The sequence below is a fragment of the Limanda limanda genome, chromosome 7 (assembly GCF_963576545.1).
Source record: "Limanda limanda chromosome 7, fLimLim1.1, whole genome shotgun sequence".
Classification (NCBI taxonomy): domain Eukaryota; kingdom Metazoa; phylum Chordata; class Actinopteri; order Pleuronectiformes; family Pleuronectidae; genus Limanda; species Limanda limanda.
The window spans coordinates 1,614,951-1,637,415 of record NC_083642.1 but is presented as its reverse complement, the minus strand read 5'-3'; the positions used below and the strand labels follow the sequence as shown (position 1 = coordinate 1,637,415).

The window sequence follows — 22,465 nt, the reverse complement described above, 5'->3', positions numbered from 1 at the left end:
AACTCTGTAACAAATACAGGACAATGTGTTGTGTGCAGTGTAAAAAAAGTCCATGATAGTTTATACCTGAACAAAACAGATATACAGTGTTGTGAAAAAACATTTGCCCCATTCCTGGTTTCTTATTTGTTTTCATATTTGTCACACTTAAATGTTTCAGATCATCATCAAACAAATTCTAATATTAGACAAAGATAACCCGGGTAAATACAAAATGCAGTTTTTAAATGATGATTTCATTTATAAAGGGAAATAAGCTATGCAAACCTACCTGGGCCTATGTGAAAAAGTAACTGCCCCCCTTGATAAATCATGAATGAACTCTGATTAACCACATTTTTTTAGGTTGGCACAACCAGTTATTAGGTTAAGGGGGCATTTACTTTTTCACAGAGGGCCAAGTAGGTTTGGATAGATTTTTCCCCTTAATAAATGAAATCATCATTTAAAAACAGCATTATGTATTTACTTAATAATCTTTGTCTAATATTAAAATTTGTTTTATGATCTGAATCATTTAAGTGTGACAAAAATGCAAAAAAATACAAAATCAGGAAGGGGGTAAATACTTTTTCACAGCACGTGATAAGTATAGAGGATCATACATGACTTAAATATAAATAAATAAATAAATGTATAAATAAATACAAATATAAATAAATAAGGAAATAATTAAATAAATACAGAAATAAATACAGAAAAGTATAAATAAATGTCTTAAATATATTTCCACATTTATTTATTTCCACATTCATTCATTTCCACATATATGTGTCCGTATGCTAATGAGAAAGGCGGGCCTAACCGCAGTCTCATACAGGATTGGTCATAGGAGTGTAATGATCCAGCCCTTCTACTTCTGCCTTTCAATGCTGACTGGTGTCCAGTAGCTGTTTGCAGCGTTGAGCCAGTTCACACTTAAAATGAACTAGTTCAAGTTCAGAGGGTTAGTTCAGGTTATTTTTTATTGGGATGATTAAGGTGTCAGTAACTGTGAGCGTCACGTCTCGTGTTCTCCTGAGCACAAGGAGCGAGCAGAGAGGAGGAGGAAACAGAAACTCCAGCCCGGTACAAACTTCTGCTCTGCCCATGAAGCAGCTGATCTCTGAGCAGATGTGACCAGAGAAGCTCGGTGTTTTCACTGTTTCCACTGTTCTACAAAGTCACTGAGCAGCTGCTTCACGGTGACGAGTTCAAGTCTCAGTCACTGCTTGTGTCTCTCAGCGAGTGTGTAGCGGGGGCGGAGCTCCGGGGCCTGTGTGTGTGTGTGTGTGTATGGCTCAGTTGACCAATCCTGCTCGAGACTGAGTTTGGGACCTCCTACCTCATTTACATATGGACACATAAATGTAGAAATAAACAAATGTGGAAATATATTTAAGACATTTATTTATACATTTCTTTATTTATTTCTATTTATTTTTGATTTCTGTATTTATTTATGCATTTATCAGACATGTGACTGATCCGATGAGTAAAATATTGATTTCCAATATTTTGTGAAACTAAAATTGGAAAAACTCTGAATGGAAACATGTTTGTGTTGCTACAGTTAGCGAACGGTGTGCGATGCAGCAGTGTGAATGAAAAAAAACCCACACGTTCATTTGACTTCTTTCACAGACACACAAACAAAACAACCCCCCAATCAATTGTTCATCATGAACGAAACGAACTGCAGCCTCAACTCAGCGGAGTATCAGTACTCCTTCTTCCCAGTGATCTACATCCTGGCGTTAGTCGTGGGTCTACCTGGAAATCTGGCTGCTCTCTTCGTCTTCACCTTCAAGATCACCCCTCGCACAGCCTTCAGCGTGTTCATCAGCAACCTGGCCCTGGCGGACATCCTCATCCTCTGCACTCTGCCCTTCAGGATCCACTACCACCTCAACGGAGACCACTGGGTGTTTGGGGACTTCGCCTGCCGCATCACTGGGGTCCTGTTCTACTCCAACACCTACATGAGCATCTGTCTCATGACTTGTATCTGTGTGGACCGCTACATGGCCACGGTGCATCCTCACGCCTACCAGAGGCAGCAGAGGCCCTGGTGCTCTATTGCCGTGTGCGTGGCGCTCTGGTGTGTAGCTGGAGTGATGATGCTGGTCTTCGTCCTCTTGGGGCCTCTGAAAGCCAACGTCAACCAATCTGGAAAACACACTTGTTTCGAGAACTTATCCAAGCACGAGTGGAACACGCGTGTGGGGGTGTACAACCTGCTGGGCCTGATCTTATTCTCCATGCTGCCCACCGTGATCATCCTGGTGTGTTACCCGCTGGCTGTGAGACGCATCTCCATGATCAGGACTAAAACAGCCCAAAGATCTGTAAGGGTCATTCACACCATCCTGGCCATCACGCTGCTCTGCTTCCTGCCCAGCCAGCTGGTGTATCTGCTTTATATCCTGGTACGCAGGGATGTCATCAAGACATCCTGCTCCGCCGCAAACCGCATCTACGACGCCAGGCGGGTCACCATGGCCCTCGTCACCCTCAACACGTGCCTGGACCCCGTGCTGTACTACGTCACCACCAGCCACTGCAAATGGATGCGCTTGAAGAAGACATGGCTGTGTGGACGAGTGGAGAGGAGCAGAGATGTTAGTACGATTGCAGTGGACCGAGAAGCAGAACCTGTAGACATATAACCTGAATATAACTCTGCTTCCTTGTCTTTATATGGAACTGGAGGGGGGGGGGGGCTGGCTGCACAGTCAGGACAAATCTAGTCACCTTCAGGTCCTGTGGTTAATAAAGTTGTGAGGCAGTCTATGAGATACATGTAAATATACAGTACTACCACTGTTTTATTATGAAATAACATAACAAATGTAGAAAACCTTTTTATTTCCGTCCGTTCTTATACTGTGACTGCAGGATGAGACCTGGTGATTGAAAACAGGAAGTACTGTATGATTTACTCTGATTCTAAATATAACGTTACTGCTATGACTAAATACTGATGTAAGGTTCTTTAAAGTGAGTTGAAACATGTCGATTTAAAACTTTGCTGCGACCCTGAACCCCACATATGAATAATAACTTGACGAGTGCATTGGTCGTGTGTAACATCATACACAGATAACAGCATCCATCGCCTTCTCTTCATCATCCACATCCTTGCTCTGCATCCTCACTTTGATCTGCAGGAGCAGCACGAGCAGTTCAGCTATACCGGCAACTGTTTGTTCACATGCCTCCTAAAGCTTTTGCAGAAAGTTTCCTTCACCCGCTGCAGATAATCACTTTCTTTTGTGTGTTGGCCGTCTGAGGTTCAGGACAGAGCAACGAAATTTGTTGTGTTGTTTTACAATCTCATTACACGTTGAACAGAGGAAAAAAGAAGCACTGTAATGAACCGACAGCCAGTGATTATCTTTATCTGCTCTCTCTTTATTTTTAATAAACTGTTTATGAAAGTAAACAAACACTGTCTGATGAACAGCCCTGTAGTTAATTCTCCTCTCATGAAGGTTGTGATGTTGTATTGATTCCAGTGGCGTTTCTACACTATAGATGGCGCTGGTGTGCAGAAAGCTAAATACTGCAATCTGAACTTTGTGCCAAAAATATATTTTATTTTATTTTATATGCAAAGAAGCGTGAATGTGTGTGTCAATAAACGAGACACACAAGCATTATAGTCTTGTTTTGGAGTCATTTGATTCGTGTGTGTTTCTGTCTGTGTGTTTGCTTTGTGAAACGCTTTTCTCTCGCCGTACTTCTCTGCCGTGGGCACACAGGGGAAGCGGCAGACCAGTGCCATGGGAGCACCAATCAGCGTGAAGCACACAGGCCACTGTTAACATTGGAAGGTAGTGATTATTCAGAGGGGCCCTACGACGTCTCGCAGCAAGCTACTCGACTCCAGCGTCAGTGTCCCCCGGAAACAGGCTGACTCTCCGGTTCGGCGTTACCTGAGCTAACAGGTTACACTAGACGAAAAGCAGTATTATTGTCACAGTGAACCTCTACGGACAGGCCTAATCCCCTGCTGTAACCTACTGTTTTCATGATGTTACCTCGGCGTTCGCCAGTGACAATAAGCTGAGTCAATCGGCGTTTGCGAACCTTAAAGGGGATATGGAGAACAAAGGAGAGAGCCGCGGGGGGGCTCGCTCCACCGCGCGGACCGATCGCGACGTGTGATCTAATTAGCATATGAATCGGAGCCAGCCGCTGGCTAGTCCTCTCTCGACTCACCATTGGAGGATACCACAGACCCTTGAAACTAAATGTCACTCGTGATTGGTTGGTAGAAGTGTTGCTATTGGTCACCTTATGGGTCATTGCAGTGCACACGTGGGGTCACAGCATTCCGCACGTGGGGTAAGCCCCTCCCACACAATATTAATAATAAAAGTGTATATATTAATATTTATTATTATTTATTAGTAAGCCTTTACCAAAAGCACTGCAGTTAATTAAAACTAAACATTCATGTGATGCTTGATGTTATAGGTGAACATATTGTACAGGGAACAAATGTGAACAAGGTATATGTGGAGTCAAAGCTTTATTTACATACAGCAAAAATATTGTACAAAAACTCAGGTGAAGCTTGAAATGACAAGACTTCTTTGTGGGACTCTGTCTGAATCTTCTCCAGTGTGTAGACGTCTGTGGTGTGTAGCTGTGAGATCAGTGTAGCTTCCAGTCTTATATGAAGTGTGGGACACAGGTCGGTGCACTCCTGGCTGTGGAAGGATGGATCCATGTCATCTGTCCCGCTTCAATCAGCTGTAAACACATTCAGTAAAATTAGCACAGTTCAATTACAACATACAGCTATAGATGTAACTGGAAAATTATTTAATGAATATAACCTTACCCTCTTTCTTCTCCGACAACTCCTCAATGTTGATGTAAGGTCTGGTCGGATCATACTGGCTCATAGTGTGTCTTTGTACGTCATGGACAGGCAGCTGGAAAACAACACGAGTAACATGAGTTTATTATTAATAAACGGAAATAGCCGCGCTGCATCACCGTTAGAAGATCCACAGCAAAAAAACACCAAAACAATTCATAAACAGTTACTTACATTCAATGGCTTCATTTTCTGCACTTTAAATCCGGACTTTCAGCGTCTCTGCCTAACGCCTCTTTGTTTGTGTGTGTGGGGGGGGGGTGGCTGAGGCTGTGAAAACATACAGAAAAGTCACGTTGCAACTTAACGAGAACAAACTGTTATCTAAGTAATTCATACATATTTACACATGCACTAGATCTGCTCCAGCACTCGATGCTGTATTCGTATTTTAGCAACTTTCTCGCTATCCCAAAGTGGCGGACATGCTTTCAGATGTACCAGTTAGCTTAGTGGTTAGCATGGCGGCTCTAGCTCACCGTAACTCAGGGACTGTGCGCCCGTCTTCTCCGCCTCGACTCGTCCACACCGGGCCCGCGGCTCTGCTTCCCACGCACTCATCTTCTCCTCCAGGGAAAAGCGTCGTGTCGACTTCAGCAAGTTATTTACCCCGAAGACAGAGTCACTCGTACGGAACAAGCTAAACACGACCCGCTTCCTGTCTGCGGGACACTCGACGCTGCTGCACTGTGTTTACGAGGCTCTGATTGGACGAGTCCATCAGCTGATGACGCGAGCGGGTGACGTGAGGTTTTCACAGTTTCCATATCTTAAAGCAGCGGTTACTTCATATGGGATGAGTATGTGACTGAGGCCCAGTTTATTTTTTCTGGTGTTTAGTAAATTTACACACATGATTCACGCTGTTCTGTGTTCGTAACCTTATAGTTGAATGCACTTATTGTAAGTCGCTTTGGATAAAAGTGTTGACTGTTTTAATGGAATACTGAGAAAGTTTAATAACAACAATAAGACAATTGAAGTTCAAATTATGAAGGAATTTCAGCTCTATATTGTGTCTCCTTTATATTTAAAATAATAATCAAACTGAGTGGAGATGTATGTTGTAGCCAAACAGCCGGCTGCTGTGTTTTGTCACTGTGCAGTCCATGGGGGATTAAATATTACACTGAAAAAATAAATCATTAAATCAATGAATGTTTCATAGCAATTTTGAAAGTAGTGGTGAAAAGGTAGCATTTATAATTCATGGAAAACAGTTTAGTTTGCCATTGACATGTTAATTTGATGCCAGTATTTTGGGAGGACAGATATTTTTATGGAAAGCCAGTAGAAGTTTGGAGCTTACAGGACACAGATGATCATACCCAGCATCATTTCTTTGCTGGTAGAGGTGTGGTTAAAAAATCCTCTGTGGATTTAACTAGCACAATTGAAAAAGTGACTGTAATCATGCCACTCTGTACAGTGGTTGAGATTCAGGATTGTTTTGGATGACAATAAAAATTTGAAATAAAGTGCATTGTTTAATTTGACAGCATTGACCTTTGTTCGTGGTATACAATGTAATTCATTATAGCACACTTACTTATTTAAGAACAATTTAAAATTTCAGGTTTTATATATATTTTCAGCCTGGTTCACTCTGCCAGATAGTTTAGTTTACTCTTAGAAAAAGGTGTTATCTGCTCTGAGGGGAACTATCCTGATTTGCATTTGTGAAGCTCAGAGCATTGTCATTTGCATGTGAAAGCGTCCTCTAGGCGTAGGAGCAGGGGGGTCACCTTACAACAGCTCTCAGGCTTGACAACTGCAGGAATCTTGAGAGTTTCCTTTGCTGCCTGCAGATACGTGTGAAAGTCGTTAACCGAAGGATGTGCCAACACTTTCCTGCGACACAGATTGACACAAACGCTTCTTTTCATGCAGTGCTACCCCCGTCAGTGAACACCACCCTAGTCTGTGGAGAGGTTCACTCACATCGGATGAATAATACGCAGGGTTTCCCCCAGTACTGTATAGGCCTGGCGGGCCGCCAGGCTTCCCCCCCCCCCCCGCCAGGCTAAGCGTCGATTGTTTTTTTTATTTAAAAAAAAAAAAATAAATCCGTCACTCGCGCACATCAACAACACTTCACTTCCTCATTGAGCCCCGATCAGAGACATGGCCCCGATCTCCAAGCAACCATCCTATTGGTCCAAACAGTCACATGTCCCACCCAGACCCATTCACTGACCCTCGGACATCAGAACGCTCCTTCAACACAGTGTTTTACTGAACATACGTCACCTTCACTGACCGTCAGACATCAGAACGCTCCTTCAACACAGTGTTTTACTGAACATACGTCAAAACCAAACATAAACATAAACCTAGTCCGTTACACGATTAGGCTGCAGCTATTTGGTTTTATTTATTTAAAAATAGGGTACTTCTTATTTCATACATTTTCCACAAATATGAGGAGGACTCAAATAGCCCTACAAAGTTCTGTGTTTAATTTATTTCAAAGTAGGCCGACACTTGCCTGTGTATTTTGTTTGTTTGTTATTTTGTTGCTTGTCTGTTTGAGTAGCTGGCTGAAAGCAAAGAAGTAGTAGGCTTACCTTTTATTGGTAACCAAACTGTTACGGTTCATTGTTTCTGAAATAAGAGGCCTGACTGCTATGTTAATGCAGCACAAAACAAAATGTAAACAAAGGCTCAAATATTAAAGTGCAAAACTGTAGGTTTAAACTAGCAACTCCAACGTGATAAAAAATAAATAAAAAAGAGGGCTTATAAGTTAAGTCAGCAGTGCAACTCAAAAAGATATCAAAGTATCTATTTAACCCCTTTTCAAAATAAACAAGTTAGGTGTGCATATTAAACAAAGTGCAACATGTTTAGAGTATAAGAAACAATGGTGTCCACCTCAAAATCCGACTCAACACCTGTTAAGGAGTTAACATGGCACATGTATGACTTTCTATATCTGTTTATTTGTGTTGACTGATCCTCTAGGACAGGGGTCGGCAACCCTAGGCACGCGTGCCAATGATTGGCATGCAGTCGATTTCCTATTAAAGAAATGTTAAAAGGTTTTGCCGTCACGCAGCCTGTATTAACACCTCCCAGCCGCTAGGGGCCAGTATTGCACCATATGCTGGATGCCAATCGCCATTAAATAATAATAAGAAGAAGCCTCCCATCCGGCACTGCTCGCTAGTGCTTACAGTGTCCCGCATGAATCTCTGCGAAGTGCAGCCGCTCAGGTGTAATAGCGATGGCATATCCCCTGTCTAAAAAACTGAAGGCCCGGGCATTTCAGCCCTCATGGGAAGAAGACTATGGATTCGTTTTTAATAAGGACCGTGCTGTGTGCACTTTATGTTTAGAAAATATGGTTTGCCGAACGTCCAGCGTTAAGCGCCACTTTGAGACCAAGCACGAAAAAACTTTCAAAGACCAGGCAGACAAGGGAGGATCCATCAGGCATGCAGTGTCCAGGTATGAGAAGCAGGCCAACTGTCTGAAAATATTTGCCACTGCCAAAAACCACGGGACCGAAGCAAGCTATCGCATGGCTCACTGCTCAGCCCCTCCCACTGACCACTCCGAAGCATGTGTGCAACTTAAAGTCCCTAACTACAACCCCCAGGTAATGGAGCTCAGCAAAGGAAAGCAAGGTCAGGGAGCCCACTGATAGGCATAATTGTATTTGTTGCAGGCCCTACACATGTGTTTGTATATGTTGCTGTTTGTGCACCTCTTTTTCTCTGACTCAGATGTTGATGTTTTCATGAGGTCACATTCTTGTATAGCCCTAGTACTGTTTAGGTGTTTGATCTGCTTTTGTCCACTTTTGACAATTCCAATGCAATACTTGTTAATGAGTTACTGAAAGCAGTGTTTTGAAATGGTGTCAGTGCAATATGTCATGGGGTGGGGAAATTATTAATATGAGTGTGGTTGGCGGGGTTAATGACAAACCTATTGTCATAATGAGAAACATATTATTTTAAGTGTTCTATATATATATAGCCAATATGGATAGAAAAAAATGACATGTCTGTTGTGAATGTTGTTATATAATAAAACTTAATGTTAAAAATAATGTTGATATGGCACACTAATTAACAAGAACATTTCAGATTGGCACTTATTGTGAAAAAAGGTTGCCGACCCCTGCTCTAGGATGTCCAACATGAGACAACTGGAATCCAACCAGACTGAACACTGAGTCATCACTTCAACACTGACTCCAGGTACAGACATGTTTTCATCACTTACAAACATTCAAAGTAAAGTATTGCACATAATACATAATGTATTAAATAATATATGCAATACTAATCATGTGGTAGAACTCCATACATTACATTCATTGTCTTGGTAGTGCACAGTTTAATACAAAACCATATTCAAAATCAGTAGTTGAATATCCACAGAAAATAAGGATACAAGCTTTGTTCATAAGTAACACTTCCTCTACAATAATGCCATACTTTTATGTTTCCTATTATTTTATTAGGTACGGACGAGCCTGAAGGACACAGCTGTGCTGACCGTGTTCTGTCTCTTATGGCAAAGAAGAAAAATAAAACACTGGTTCTTATCTAAAGTGTATCAAATCAGGAAGCAAAAGATAAACATTGCTCTAATAAGTGTTCATTTGAATATATAATATATAATGAATATATACATTAATTATATTATCCATGACACTTAGCAATGATTGCCAAAACAGTTGCAGGTGATCTGCACAACTGGTGCATGTCGTCCTCATGTTGACCAGCCTGAAGCTTCCGATCTCCACCATGTTGCTGCTGAAGACATCAGGGGGTGCAGTGCTTCATCTAATGAGAAGAAGAAACTCACTTTAAAAGAATGTTTTGTATGTTCCAGCAAAGACTGGTTCTTACAGTTTATTCTATGTTCAGCAGGTGGAAGCACCACAGATTTTAGACAGAACCGATGTACTGGGCTCTGGGTTTGTACCCTCATGGTTGAATGCACATATTGTAAGTCGCTTTGGATAAAAGCATCAGCTAAATGAAATGTAATGTACTGAAAGAAACAAAACATTGTACAAATAGATAAAATGTATTTCTACCTCATCTTTAATATTCAAGGTGATAATCTCCCACAGAGCTGTTGAAAACAGTCCACATCAAGTCTCCACTTCTCTCAGAGAGAAATCATAATTATGTAATAAATAGAACTGTTTACAACACTGGTGTGTGGAGATTATAATCTTCTCTAAACTGTCTAATTTACATGTAGCGTATTGATATTAACTTAATTTATTAAAATTAAAATCAAGTCACAACCAAACACAACTCTCTAGTAATGAAGTTAATTTGCTTCAATCTGTTCATTACACATTAAATAAACGTTAACCTTTTTAACAATTACGTATTAAAAATCACTTGAGGCATGTAAGCATTTGATTATGATAATTGATAAAGCAATAGGTTTTTTTGTGTAGTTTCAAGGTTACTTACCTCTAGTGAGTTTGTTGTGAAGATCAGGACCATCCTGAAGCAGCAACACTGCAGCGCTAGCCGGTTAGCAGCCACGTCTGGTAGCATGCAGCCTCCTCTCAGTCTTCACTCAGCCGATGGGTGACGTCAAGCATCCTACGTCGATTATATATAGTCTATGGCTTTAGTTCATATATGTATTCATGTTCAAGATCACCCCTCGCACAGCCTTCAGCGTGTTCATCAGCAACCTGGCCCTGGCGGACATCCTCATCCTCTGCACTCTGCCCTTCAGGATCCACTACCACCTCAACAGGAACCACTGGGTGTTTGGGGACGTCGCCTGCCGCATCACTGGGGTCCTGTTCTACTCCAACATCTACATGAGCATCTGTCTCATGACTTGTATCTGTGTGGACCGCTACATGGCCACGGTGCATCCTCACACCTACCAGAGGCAGCAGAGGCCCTGGCGCTCTCTGGCAGTGAGCGTGGCGCTCTGGTGTGTAGCTGGAGTGGCGATGCTGGTCTTCGTTCTCTTGGGGCCTCTGGAAACCAAAGTCAACCAATCTGAAGGCTGCAGTTGTTTCGATAACGTATCCAAGCACGAGTGGGACACGCGTGTGGGGGTGTACAACCTGCTGGGCCTGATCTTCTGATCCCTGCTGCAAACTGTGATCATCCTGGTGTGTTACCCGCTGGTTGTGAGGCGCATCTCCATGATCAGGACTAAAACAGCCCAAAGAGCCTTGAGGGTCATTCACACCATCCTGGCCATCACGCTGCTCTGCTTCCTGCCCAGCCACGTGGCCAATCTGCTGCACCTCCTGTAACGCAGGGATGTCATCAAGACATCCTGGTCCACCGCCAACCGCATCTACGATGCCAGGCTGGTCACCACGGCCCTCGTCACCCTCAACACGTGCCTGGACCCCGTGCTGTACTATGTCACCATCAGCCACTGCAAATGGAGGCGCTTGAAGAAGACATGGCTGTGTGGACGAGTGGAGAGGAGCGAGTGAGCTGAACCTGTAGACATATAACTTAAATATAACTCTGGTTCCTTGTCTATATATGGAACTGGAGACTTAAAGATACAAAAATGTTTATTAAAATTGTCATTTTACATCAACATAAAGGGACGGATCGAAAACAGGCTTCTGATTTTTTTTATCTTGTGCGGTTGTGTCTTGTAATGAGTCTACAGCAAGCAGACGTTAACAATCAACATGTCTCATGTTAAAGCAATGTCATTTTATATTATAAACTTAAAACAGAATAAATAGAACTCTGCAAAATGGCTGACCTCACAGGTCATGGGGCCAGAGTGACCAATTGGAGTTGACACTGGTGGCTTTTTCACACCTCTGGGTGAAACTGCTGGAACAAAAGGACCTGAAGCATTCTGGGAGAGTGAGTTCCTTGGCTTTCTTAAGAACAAAGAAACATGCTGTCTTCAGTACATGTAGGCCGAAAAGGAGGCCTGTGGTTCCACAAAAAACATTTCCCAACACTGGTTATAAAACAACAAAAAAAAGAGTTTTTTCTTACGTGTGGAAATCACAATGAACCAAGGGCCTGGTATAAAAAATAAAATGTGAAGCATGTGTGACCTCTTTGTGCACATCGAGAAATTATCATACAGATCGTGTAGCCGGTTGGAAAGGTTGGGAAAAGGAAGGTATAGGCTTGAATATGCACTATGAACACGATCTCAAATATCCATCCTTTCTTGTTAAAGCCTCCTAGTTAAACTAAAGTGTCTCGGTCTGCAGCTTTTATTCTCTATCAAACTTTAAATAAGGATGGCTTTTCTCTGCTTTTCTTTATTTCTAATGAATTGTTTATGAAAGTTCACAAACACTGTCTGATGAACAGCCCTGTAGTAAATCCTCCCTCATGAAGGTTGTGATGTTGGGTTGATTCAACTGTAAGATAATTTTTGGAGGCTCCAGTTTGTGGTGCTGTCAAACTTCGAGGCAAAGTTTTTTTTCTTTAAACTTCACTCTCAAAGCAGATTAATAGTAATCTAAACACACGTCCAAACATCTCTCATTGTAACACTGCCATTGCATGATATGAGGTGAACCTCATATCATGCAATGGTTTCCTGCTCCTTTCGTCATACAGTGCGTCATGCAGGCTTCTTAAGAAAATTAAGAAGCCTGAGCAAAGAGCTGCATGGTCTACACAACGCAGAGAGCAGCAGCACGGTGATAACGCAGCAGCACAACAATCTCGGGTGTTGCTTTCTACATTTGGAGATCAGACTCTCAAGAACTAGGTAAGTGACTTTGTTTAATGTCAAAATACTTTGTTTATTGCTCTATTTAGTCTGGGTTTATTTTTCACAACGCACGTTTACCTTCTTAGAAACAGCTCCTGGAATGAAGGGGAGAGTCACAGAGGTTTAACATCTAATATAAAAGCAGTAAGATAAAACATCTATTGTCTCACAAACACCAATAGAGGAAGTGTTGCATTTATTTGTGTCAGTATTTTCTTCCGGTTACTTCACTTCACTCTTTTTGGATAAAAACTCTGTAACAAATACAGGACAATGTGTTGTGTGCAGTGTAAAAAAAGTCCATGATAGTTTATACCTGAACAAAACAGATATACAGTGTTGTGAAAAAACATTTGCCCCATTCCTGGTTTCTTATTTGTTTTCATATTTGTCACACTTAAATGTTTCAGATCATCATCAAACAAATTCTAATATTAGACAAAGATAACCCGGGTAAATACAAAATGCAGTTTTTAAATGATGATTTCATTTATAAAGGGAAATAAGCTATGCAAACCTACCTGGGCCTATGTGAAAAAGTAACTGCCCCCCTTGATAAATCATGAATGAACTCTGATTAACCACATTTTTTTAGGTTGGCACAACCAGTTATTAGGTTAAGGGGGCATTTACTTTTTCACAGAGGGCCAAGTAGGTTTGGATAGATTTTTCCCCTTAATAAATGAAATCATCATTTAAAAACAGCATTATGTATTTACTTAATAATCTTTGTCTAATATTAAAATTTGTTTTATGATCTGAATCATTTAAGTGTGACAAAAATGCAAAAAAATACAAAATCAGGAAGGGGGTAAATACTTTTTCACAGCACGTGATAAGTATAGAGGATCATACATGACTTAAATATAAATAAATAAATAAATGTATAAATAAATACAAATATAAATAAATAAGGAAATAATTAAATAAATACAGAAATAAATACAGAAAAGTATAAATAAATGTCTTAAATATATTTCCACATTTATTTATTTCCACATTCATTCATTTCCACATATATGTGTCCGTATGCTAATGAGAAAGGCGGGCCTAACCGCAGTCTCATACAGGATTGGTCATAGGAGTGTAATGATCCAGCCCTTCTACTTCTGCCTTTCAATGCTGACTGGTGTCCAGTAGCTGTTTGCAGCGTTGAGCCAGTTCACACTTAAAATGAACTAGTTCAAGTTCAGAGGGTTAGTTCAGGTTATTTTTTATTGGGATGATTAAGGTGTCAGTAATCCTGACTGTGAGCGTCACGTCTCGTGTTCTCCTGAGCACAAGGAGCGAGCAGAGAGGAGGAGGAAACAGAAACTCCAGCCCGGTACAAACTTCTGCGCTGCCCATGAAGCAGCTGATCTCTGAGCAGATGTGACCAGAGAAGCTCGGTGTTTTCACTGTTTCCACTGTTCTACAAAGTCACTGAGCAGCTGCTTCACGGTGACGAGTTCAAGTCTCAGTCACTGCTTGTGTCTCTCAGCGAGTGTGTAGCGGGGGCGGAGCTCCGGGGCCTGTGTGTGTGTGTGTGTATGGCTCAGTTGACCAATCCTGCTCGAGACTGAGTTTGGGACCTCCTACCTCATTTACATATGGACACATAAATGTAGAAATAAACAAATGTGGAAATATATTTAAGACATTTATTTATACATTTCTTTATTTATTTCTATTTATTATTGATTTCTGTATTTATTTATGCATTTATCAGACATGTGACTGATCCGATGAGTAAAATATTGATTTCCAATATTTTGTGAAACTAAAATTGGAAAAACTCTGAATGGAAACATGTTTGTGTTGCTACAGTTAGCGAACGGTGTGCGATGCAGCAGTGTGAATGAAAAAAAACCCACACGTTCATTTGACTTCTTTCACAGACACACAAACAAAACAACCCCCCAATCAATCGTTCATCATGAACGGGACGAACTGCAGCCTCAACTCAGCGGAGTATCAGTAGTCCTTCTTCCCAGTGATCTACATCCTGGCGTTAGTCGTGGGTCTACCTGGAAATCTGGCTGCTCTCTTCGTCTTCACCTTCAAGATCACCCCTCGCACAGCCTTCAGCGTGTTCATCAGCAACCTGGCCCTGGCGGACATCCTCATCCTCTGCACTCTGCCCTTCAGGATCCACTACCACCTCAACAAAGACGACTGGGTGTTTGGGGACGTCGCCTGCCGCATCACTGGGGTCCTGTTCTACTCCAACACCTACATGAGCATCTGTCTCATGACTTGTATCTGTGTGGACCGCTACATGGCCACGGTGCATCCTCACGCCTACCAGAGGCAGCAGAGGCCCTGGTGCTCTATTGCCGTGTGCGTGGCGCTCTGGTGTGTAGCTGGAGTGATGATGCTGGTCTTCGTCCTCTTGGGGCCTCTGGAAACCAACGTCAACCAATCTGGAAAACACACTTGTTTCGAGAACTTATCCAAGCATGAGTGGAACACGCGTGCGGGGGTGTACAACCTGCTGGGCCTGATCTTATTCCCCCTGCTGCCCACCTTGATCATCCTGGTGTGTTACCCGCTGGCTGTGAGGCGCATCTCCATGATCAGGACTAAAACAGCCCAAAGATCTGTAAGGGTCATTCACACCATCCTGGCCATCACGCTGCTCTGCTTCCTGCCCAGCCAGCTGGTGTTTCTGCTTTATATCCTGGTACGCAGTGATGTCATCAAGACATCCTGCTCCGCCGCAAACCGCATCTACGACGCCAGGCGGGTCACCATGGCCCTCGTCACCCTCAACACGTGCCTGGACCCCGTGCTGTACTACGTCACCACCAGCCACTGCAAATGGATGCGCTTGAAGAAGACATGGCTTTGTGGACGAGTGGAGAGGAGCAGAGATGTTAGTACGATTGCAGTGGACCGAGAAGCAGAACCTGTAGACATATAACCTGAATATAACTCTGCTTCCTTGTCTTTATATGGAACTGGAGGGGGGGGAACTGGCTGCACAGTCAGGACAAATCTAGTCACCTTCAGGTCCCGTGGTTAATGAAGTTGTGAGGCAGTCTATGTGATACCTGTACATATACAGTACTACCACTGTTTTATTATGAAATAACATATCAATTGTAGAAAACCTTTTTATTTCCGTCCGTTCTTATACTGTGACTGCAGGATGAGACCTGGTGATTGAAAACAGGAAGTACTGTATGATTTACTCTGATTCTAAATATAATGTTACTGCTATGACTAAACACTGATGTATGGTTCTTCAAAGTGGGTTGAAACAAGTCGATTTAAAACTTTGCTGCGACCCTGAACCCCACATATGAATAATAACTTGACGAGTGCATTGGTCGTGTGTAACATCATACACAGATAACAGCATCCATCGCCTTCTCTTCATCATCCACATCCTTGCTCTGCATCCACACTTTGATCTGCAGGAGCAGCAGGAGCAGTTCAGCTATACCGGCAACTGTTTGTTCACATGTCTCCTAAAGCTTTTGCAGAAAGTTTCCTTCACCCGCTGCAGATAATCACTTTCTTTTGTGTGTTGGCCGTCTGAGGTTCAGGACAGAGCAACGAAATTTGTTGTGTTGTTTTACAATCTCATTACACGTTGAACAGAGGAAAAAAGAAGCACTGTAATGAACCGACAGCCAGTGATTATCTTTATCTGCTCTCTCTTTATTTTTAATAAACTGTTTATGAAAGTAAACAAACACTGTCTGATGAACAGCCCTGTAGTTAATTCTCCTCTCATGAAGGTTGTGATGTTGTATTGATTCCAGTGGCGTTTCTACACTATAGATGGCGCTGGTGTGCAGAAAGCTAAATACTGCAATCTGAACTTTGTGCCAAAAATATATTTTATTTTATTTTATATGCAAAGAAGCGTGAATGTGTGTGTCAATAAACGAGACACACAAGCATTATAGTCTTGTTTTGGAGTCATTTGATTCGTGTGTGTTTCTGTCTGTGTGTTTGCTTTGTGAAACGCTTTTCTCTCGCCGTACTTCTCTGCCGTGGGCACACAGGGGAAGCGGCAGACCAGTGCCATGGGAGCACCAATCAGCGTGAAGCACACAGGCCACTGTTAACATTGGAAGGTAGTGATTATTCAGAGGGGCCCTACGACGTCTCGCAGCAAGCTACTCGACTCCAGCGTCAGTGTCCCCCGGAAACAGGCTGACTCTCCGGTTCGGCGTTACCTGAGCTAACAGGTTACACTAGACGAAAAGCAGTATTATTGTCACAGTGAACCTCTACGGAAAGGCCTAATCCCCTGCTGTAACCTACTGTTTCCATGATGTTACCTCGGCGTTCGCCAGTGACAATAAGCTGAGTCAATCGGCGTTTGCGGACCTTAAAGGGGATATGGAGAACAAAGGAGAGAGCCGCGGGGGGGCTCGCTCCGCAGCGCGGACCGATCGCGACGTGTGATCTAATTAGCATATGAATCGGAGCCAGCCGCTGGCTAGTCCTCTCTCGACTCACCATTGGAGGATACCACAGACCCTTGAAACTAAATGTCACTCGTGATTGGTTGGTAGAAGTGTTGCTATTGGTCACCTTATGGGTCATTGCAGTGCACACGTGGGGTCACAGCATTCCGCACGTGGGGTAAGCCCCTCCCACACAATATTAATAATAAAAGTGTATATATTAATATTTATTATTATTTATTAGTAAGCCTTTACCAAAAGCACTGCAGTTAATTAAAACTAAACATTCATGTGATGCTTGATGTTATAGGTGAACATATTGTACAGGGAACAAATGTGAAAAAGGTATATGTGGAGTCAAAGCTTTATTTACATACAGCAAAAATATTGTACAAAAACTCAGGTGAAGCTTGAAATGACAAGACTTCTTTGTGGGACTCTGTCTGAATCTTCTCCAGTGTGTAGACGTCTGTGGTGTGTAGCTGTGAGATCAGTGTAGCTTCCAGTCTTATATGAAGTGTGGGACACAGGTCGGTGCACTCCTGGCTGTGGAAGGATGGATCCATGTCATCTGTCCCGCTTCAATCAGCTGTAAACACATTCAGTAAAATTAGCACAGTTCAATTACAACATACAGCTATAGATGTAACTGGAAAATTATTTAATGAATATAACCTTACCCTCTTTCTTCTCCGACAACTCCTCAATGTTGATGTAAGGTCTGGTCGGATCATACTGGCTCATAGTGTGTCTTTGTACGTCATGGACAGGCAGCTGGAAAACAACACGAGTAACATGAGTTTATTATTAATAAACGGAAATAGCCGCGCTGCATCACCGTTGGAAGATCCACAGCAAAAAAACACCAAAACAATTCATAAACAGTTACTTACATTCAATGGCTTAATTTTCTGCACTTTAAATCCGGACTTTCAGCGTCTCAGTCTAACTCCTCTTTGTTTGTGTGTGTGTGTGGGGGGGGGGGGCTGAGGCTGTGAAAACATACAGAAAAAAGTCACGTTGATGAAAAAACTTAACGAGAACAAACTGTTACAACAAAACTGTTAGGTAATTCATACATATTTACACATGCACTAGATCTGCTCCAGCACTCGATGCTGTATTCGTATTTTAGCAACTTTCTCGCTATCCCAAAGAGTGGCGGACATGCTTTCAGATGTACCAGTTAGCTTAGTGGTTAGCATGGCGTCTCCTAGCTTAGCTCTTACCTTAACTCAGGGACTGTGCATCCGTCTTCTCCGCCCCGACTCGTCCACACCGGGCCCGCGGCTCTGCCTCCACACGCACTCATCTTCTCCTCCAGGGAAAAGCGTCGTGTCGACTTCAGCAAGTTATTTACCCCGAAGACAGAGTCACTCGTACGGGACAAGCTAAACACGAGCCGCTTCCTGTCTGCGGGACAATCGACGCTGCTGCACGGCGTTTACGAGGCTCTGATTGGACGAGTCCATCAGCTGATGACGCGAGCGGGTGACGTGAGGTTTTCACAGTTTCCATATCTTAAAGCAGCGGTTACTTCATATGGGATGAGTATGTGACTGAGGCCCAGTTTGTTTTTTCTGGTGTTTAGTAAATTTACACACATGATTCACGCTGTTCTGTGTTCGTAACCTTATAGTTGAATGCACTTATTGTAAGTCGCTTTGGATAAAAGTGTTGACTGTTTTAATGGAATACTGAGAAAGTTTAATAACAACAATAAGACAATTGAAGTTCAAATTATGAAGGAATTTCAGCTCTATATTGTGTCTTCTGTATATTTAAAATAATAATCAAACTGAGTGGAGATGTATGTTGTAGCCAAACAGCCGGCTGCTGTGTTTTGTAACTGTGCAGTCCATGGGGGATTAAATATTACACTGAAAAAATAAATCATTAAATCAATGAATGTTTCATAGCAATTTTGAAAGTAGTGGTGAAAAGGTAGCATTTATAATTCATGGAAAACAGTTTAGTTTGCCATTGACATGTTAATTTGATGCCAGTATTTTGGGAGGACAGATATTTTTATGGAAAGCCAGTAGAAGTTTGGAGCTTACAGGACACAGATGATCATACCCAGCATCATTTCTTTGCTGGTAGAGGTGTGGTTAAAAAATCCTCTGTGGATTTAACTAGCACAATTGAAAAAGTGACTGTAATCATGCCACTCTGTACAGTGGTTGAGATTCAGGATTGTTTTGGATGACAATAAAAATTTGAAATAAAGTGCATTGTTTAATTTGACAGCATTGACCTTTGTTCGTGGTATACAATGTAATTCATTATAGCACACTTACTTATTTAAGAACAATTTAAAATTTCAGGTTTTATATATATTTTCAGCCTGGTTCACGCTGCCAGATAGTTTAGTTTACTCTTAGAAAAAGGTGTTATCTGCTCTGAGGGGAACTATCCTGATTTGCATTTGTGAAGCTCAGAGCATTGTCATTTGCATGTGAAAGCGTCCTCTAGGCGTAGGAGCAGGGGGGTCACCTTACAACAGCTCTCAGGCTTGACAACTGCAGGAATCTTGAGAGTTTCCTTTGCTGCCTGCAGATACGTGTGAAAGTCGTTAACCGAAGGATGTGCCAACACTTTCCTGCGACACAGATTGACACAAACGCTTCTTTTCATGCAGTGCTACCCCCGTCAGTGAACACCACCCTAATCTGTGGAGAGGTTCACTCACATCGGATGAATAATACGCAGGGTTTCCCCCAGTACTGTATAGGCCTGGCGGGCCGCCAGGCTTCCCCCCCCCCCCCGCCAGGCTAAGCGTCGATTGTTTTTTTTATTTAAAAAAAAAAAAAAAAATCCGTCACTCGCGCACATCAACAACACTTCACTTCCTCATTGAGCCCCGATCAGAGACATGGCCCCGATCTCCAAGCAACCATCCTATTGGTCCAAACAGTCACATGTCCCACCCAGACCCATTCACTGACCCTCGGACATCAGAACGCTCCTTCAACACAGTGTTTTACTGAACATACGTCACCTTCACTGACCGTCAGACATCAGAACGCTCCTTCAACACAGTGTTTTACTGAACATAAGTCAAAACCAAACATAAACATAAACCTAGTCCGTTACACGATTAGGCTGCAGCTATTTGGTTTTATTTATTTAAAAATAGGGTACTTCTTATTTCATACATTTTCCACAAATATGAGGAGGACTCAAATAGCCCTACAAAGTTCTGTGTTTAATTTATTTCAAAGTAGGCCGACACTTGCCTGTGTATTTTGTTTGTTTGTTATTTTGTTGCTTGTCTGTTTGAGTAGCTGGCTGAAAGCAAAGAAGTAGTAGGCTTACCTTTTATTGGTAACCAAACTGTTACGGTTCATTGTTTCTGAAATAAGAGGCCTGACTGCTATGTTAATGCAGCACAAAACAAAATGTAAACAAAGGCTCAAATATTAAAGTGCAAAACTGTAGGTTTAAACTAGCAACTCCAACGTGATAAAAAATAAATAAAAAAGAGGGCTTATAAGTTAAGTCAGCAGTGCAACTCAAAAAGATATCAAAGTATCTATTTAACCCCTTTTCAAAATAAACAAGTTAGGTGTGCATATTAAACAAAGTGCAACATGTTTAGAGTATAAGAAACAATGGTGTCCAGCTCAAAATCCGACTCAACACCTGTTAAGGAGTTAACATGGCACATGTATGACTTTCTATATCTGTTTATTTGTGTTGACTGATCCTCTAGGACAGGGGTCGGCAACCCTAGGCACGCGTGCCAATGATTGGCATGCAGTCGATTTCCTATTAAAGAAATGTTAAAAGGTTTTGCCGTCACGCAGCCTGTATTAACACCTCCCAGCCGCTAGGGGCCAGTATTGCACCATATGCTGGATGCCAATCGCCATTAAATAAGAAGAAGAAGAAGCCTCCCATCCGGCACTGCTCGCTAGTGCTTACAGTGTCCCGCATGAATCTCTGCGAAGTGCATCCGCTCAGGTGTAATAGCGATGGCATATCCCCTGTCTAAAAAACTGAAGGCCCGGGCATTTCAGCCCTCATGGGAAGAAGACTATGGATTCGTTTTTAATAAGGACCGTGCTGTGTGCACTTTATGTTTAGAAAATATGGTTTGCCGAACGTCCAGCGTTAAGCGCCACTTTGAGACCAAGCACGAAAAAACTTTCAAAGACCAGGCAGACAAGGGAGGATCCATCAGGCATGCAGTGTCCAGGTATGAGAAGCAGGCCAACTGTCTGAAAATATTTGCCACTGCCAAAAACCACGGGACCGAAGCAAGCTATCGCATGGCTCACTGCTCAGCCCCTCCCACTGACCACTCCGAAGCATGTGTGCAACTTAAAGTCCCTAACTACAACCCCCAGGTAATGGAGCTCAGCAAAGGAAAGCAAGGTCAGGGATCCCACTGATAGGCATAATTGTATTTGTTGCAGGGCCTACACATGTGTTTGTATATGTTGCTGTTTGTGCACCTCTTTTTCTCTGACTCAGATGTTGATGTTTTCATGAGGTCACATTCTTGTATAGCCCTAGTACTGTTTAGGTGTTTGATCTGCTTTTGTCCACTTTGGACAATTCCAATGCAATACTTGTTAATGAGTTACTGAAAGCAGTGTTTTGAAATGGTGTCAGTGCAATATGTCATGGGGTGGGGAAATTATTAATATGAGTGTGGTTGGCGGGGTTAATGACAAACCTATTGTCATAATGAGAAACATATTATTTTAAGTGTTCTATATATATATAGCCAATATGGATAGAAAAAAATGACATGTCTGTTGTGAATGTTGTTATATAATAAAACTTAATGTTAAAAATAATGTTGATATGGCACACTAATTAACAAGAACATTTCAGATTGGCACTTATTGTGAAAAAAGGTTGCCGACCCCTGCTCTAGGATGTCCAACATGAGACAACTGGAATCCAACCAGACTGAACACTGAGTCATCACTTCAACACTGACTCCAGGTACAGACATGTTTTCATCACTTACAAACATTCAAAGTAAAGCATTGCACATAATACATAATGTATTAAATAATATATGCAATACTAATCATGTGGTAGAACTCCATACATTACATTCATTGTCTTGGTAGTGCACAGTTTAATCCAAAACCATATTCAAAATCAGTAGTTGAATATCCACAGAAAATAAGGATACAAGCTTTGTTCATAAGTAACACTTCCTCTACAATAATGCCATACTTTTATGTTTCCTATCATTTTATTAGGTACGGACGAGCCTGAAGGACACAGCTGTGCTGACCGTGTTCTGTCTCTTATGGCAAAGAAGAAAAATAAAACACTGGGTTCTTATCTAAAGTGTATCAAATCAGGAAGCAAAAGATAAACATTGCTCTAATAAGTGTTCATTTGAATATATAATATATAATGAATATATACATTAATTATATTATCCATGACACTTAGCAATGATTGCCAAAACAGTTGCAGGTGATCTGCACAACTGGTGCATGTCGTCCTC

The 22,465-nt window shown here is 42.0% G+C and overlaps 1 protein-coding gene, 2 long non-coding RNA genes and 2 pseudogenes across 3 annotated transcripts; 3 read left to right on the top strand and 2 right to left on the bottom strand.

The window, feature by feature from the left end:
- The first annotated feature begins 1,661 nt into the window (after positions 1-1,661).
- Positions 1,662-2,648, top strand: LOC133004567 (lysophosphatidic acid receptor 6-like). The gene has a single exon (XM_061074031.1). The coding sequence runs from the start codon at positions 1,662-1,664 to the stop codon at positions 2,646-2,648; it is 987 nt and encodes a 328-aa protein (XP_060930014.1).
- Positions 2,649-4,517: 1,869 nt separating this feature from the next.
- On the bottom strand, positions 4,518-5,109 carry LOC133005711 (uncharacterized). The gene is made up of 3 exons (XR_009678385.1): positions 5,045-5,109; positions 4,832-4,925; positions 4,518-4,740 (listed from the first exon to the last, which is right to left on the bottom strand). It is a non-coding gene; the product is annotated as an uncharacterized LOC133005711 (long non-coding RNA).
- Positions 5,110-9,597: 4,488 nt separating this feature from the next.
- LOC133004564 (proteinase-activated receptor 3-like) lies at positions 9,598-11,318 on the top strand (annotated as a pseudogene).
- A 3,180-nt stretch (positions 11,319-14,498) lies between these two features.
- On the top strand, positions 14,499-15,485 carry LOC133004562 (lysophosphatidic acid receptor 6-like; annotated as a pseudogene).
- A 1,883-nt stretch (positions 15,486-17,368) lies between these two features.
- Positions 17,369-17,955, bottom strand: LOC133005728 (uncharacterized). Its single transcript, XR_009678386.1, has 3 exons — positions 17,880-17,955; positions 17,667-17,760; positions 17,369-17,575 (listed from the first exon to the last, which is right to left on the bottom strand). It is a non-coding gene; the product is annotated as an uncharacterized LOC133005728 (long non-coding RNA).
- Between the last annotated feature and the right edge of the window lie 4,510 nt (positions 17,956-22,465).

What these genes read in the sequence shown, in the direction of transcription:
- LOC133004567 (XM_061074031.1), top strand. Translation starts at nt 1,662, where the DNA reads ATGAACGAAACGAACTGCAGCCTCAACTCAGCGGAGTATCAGTACTCC.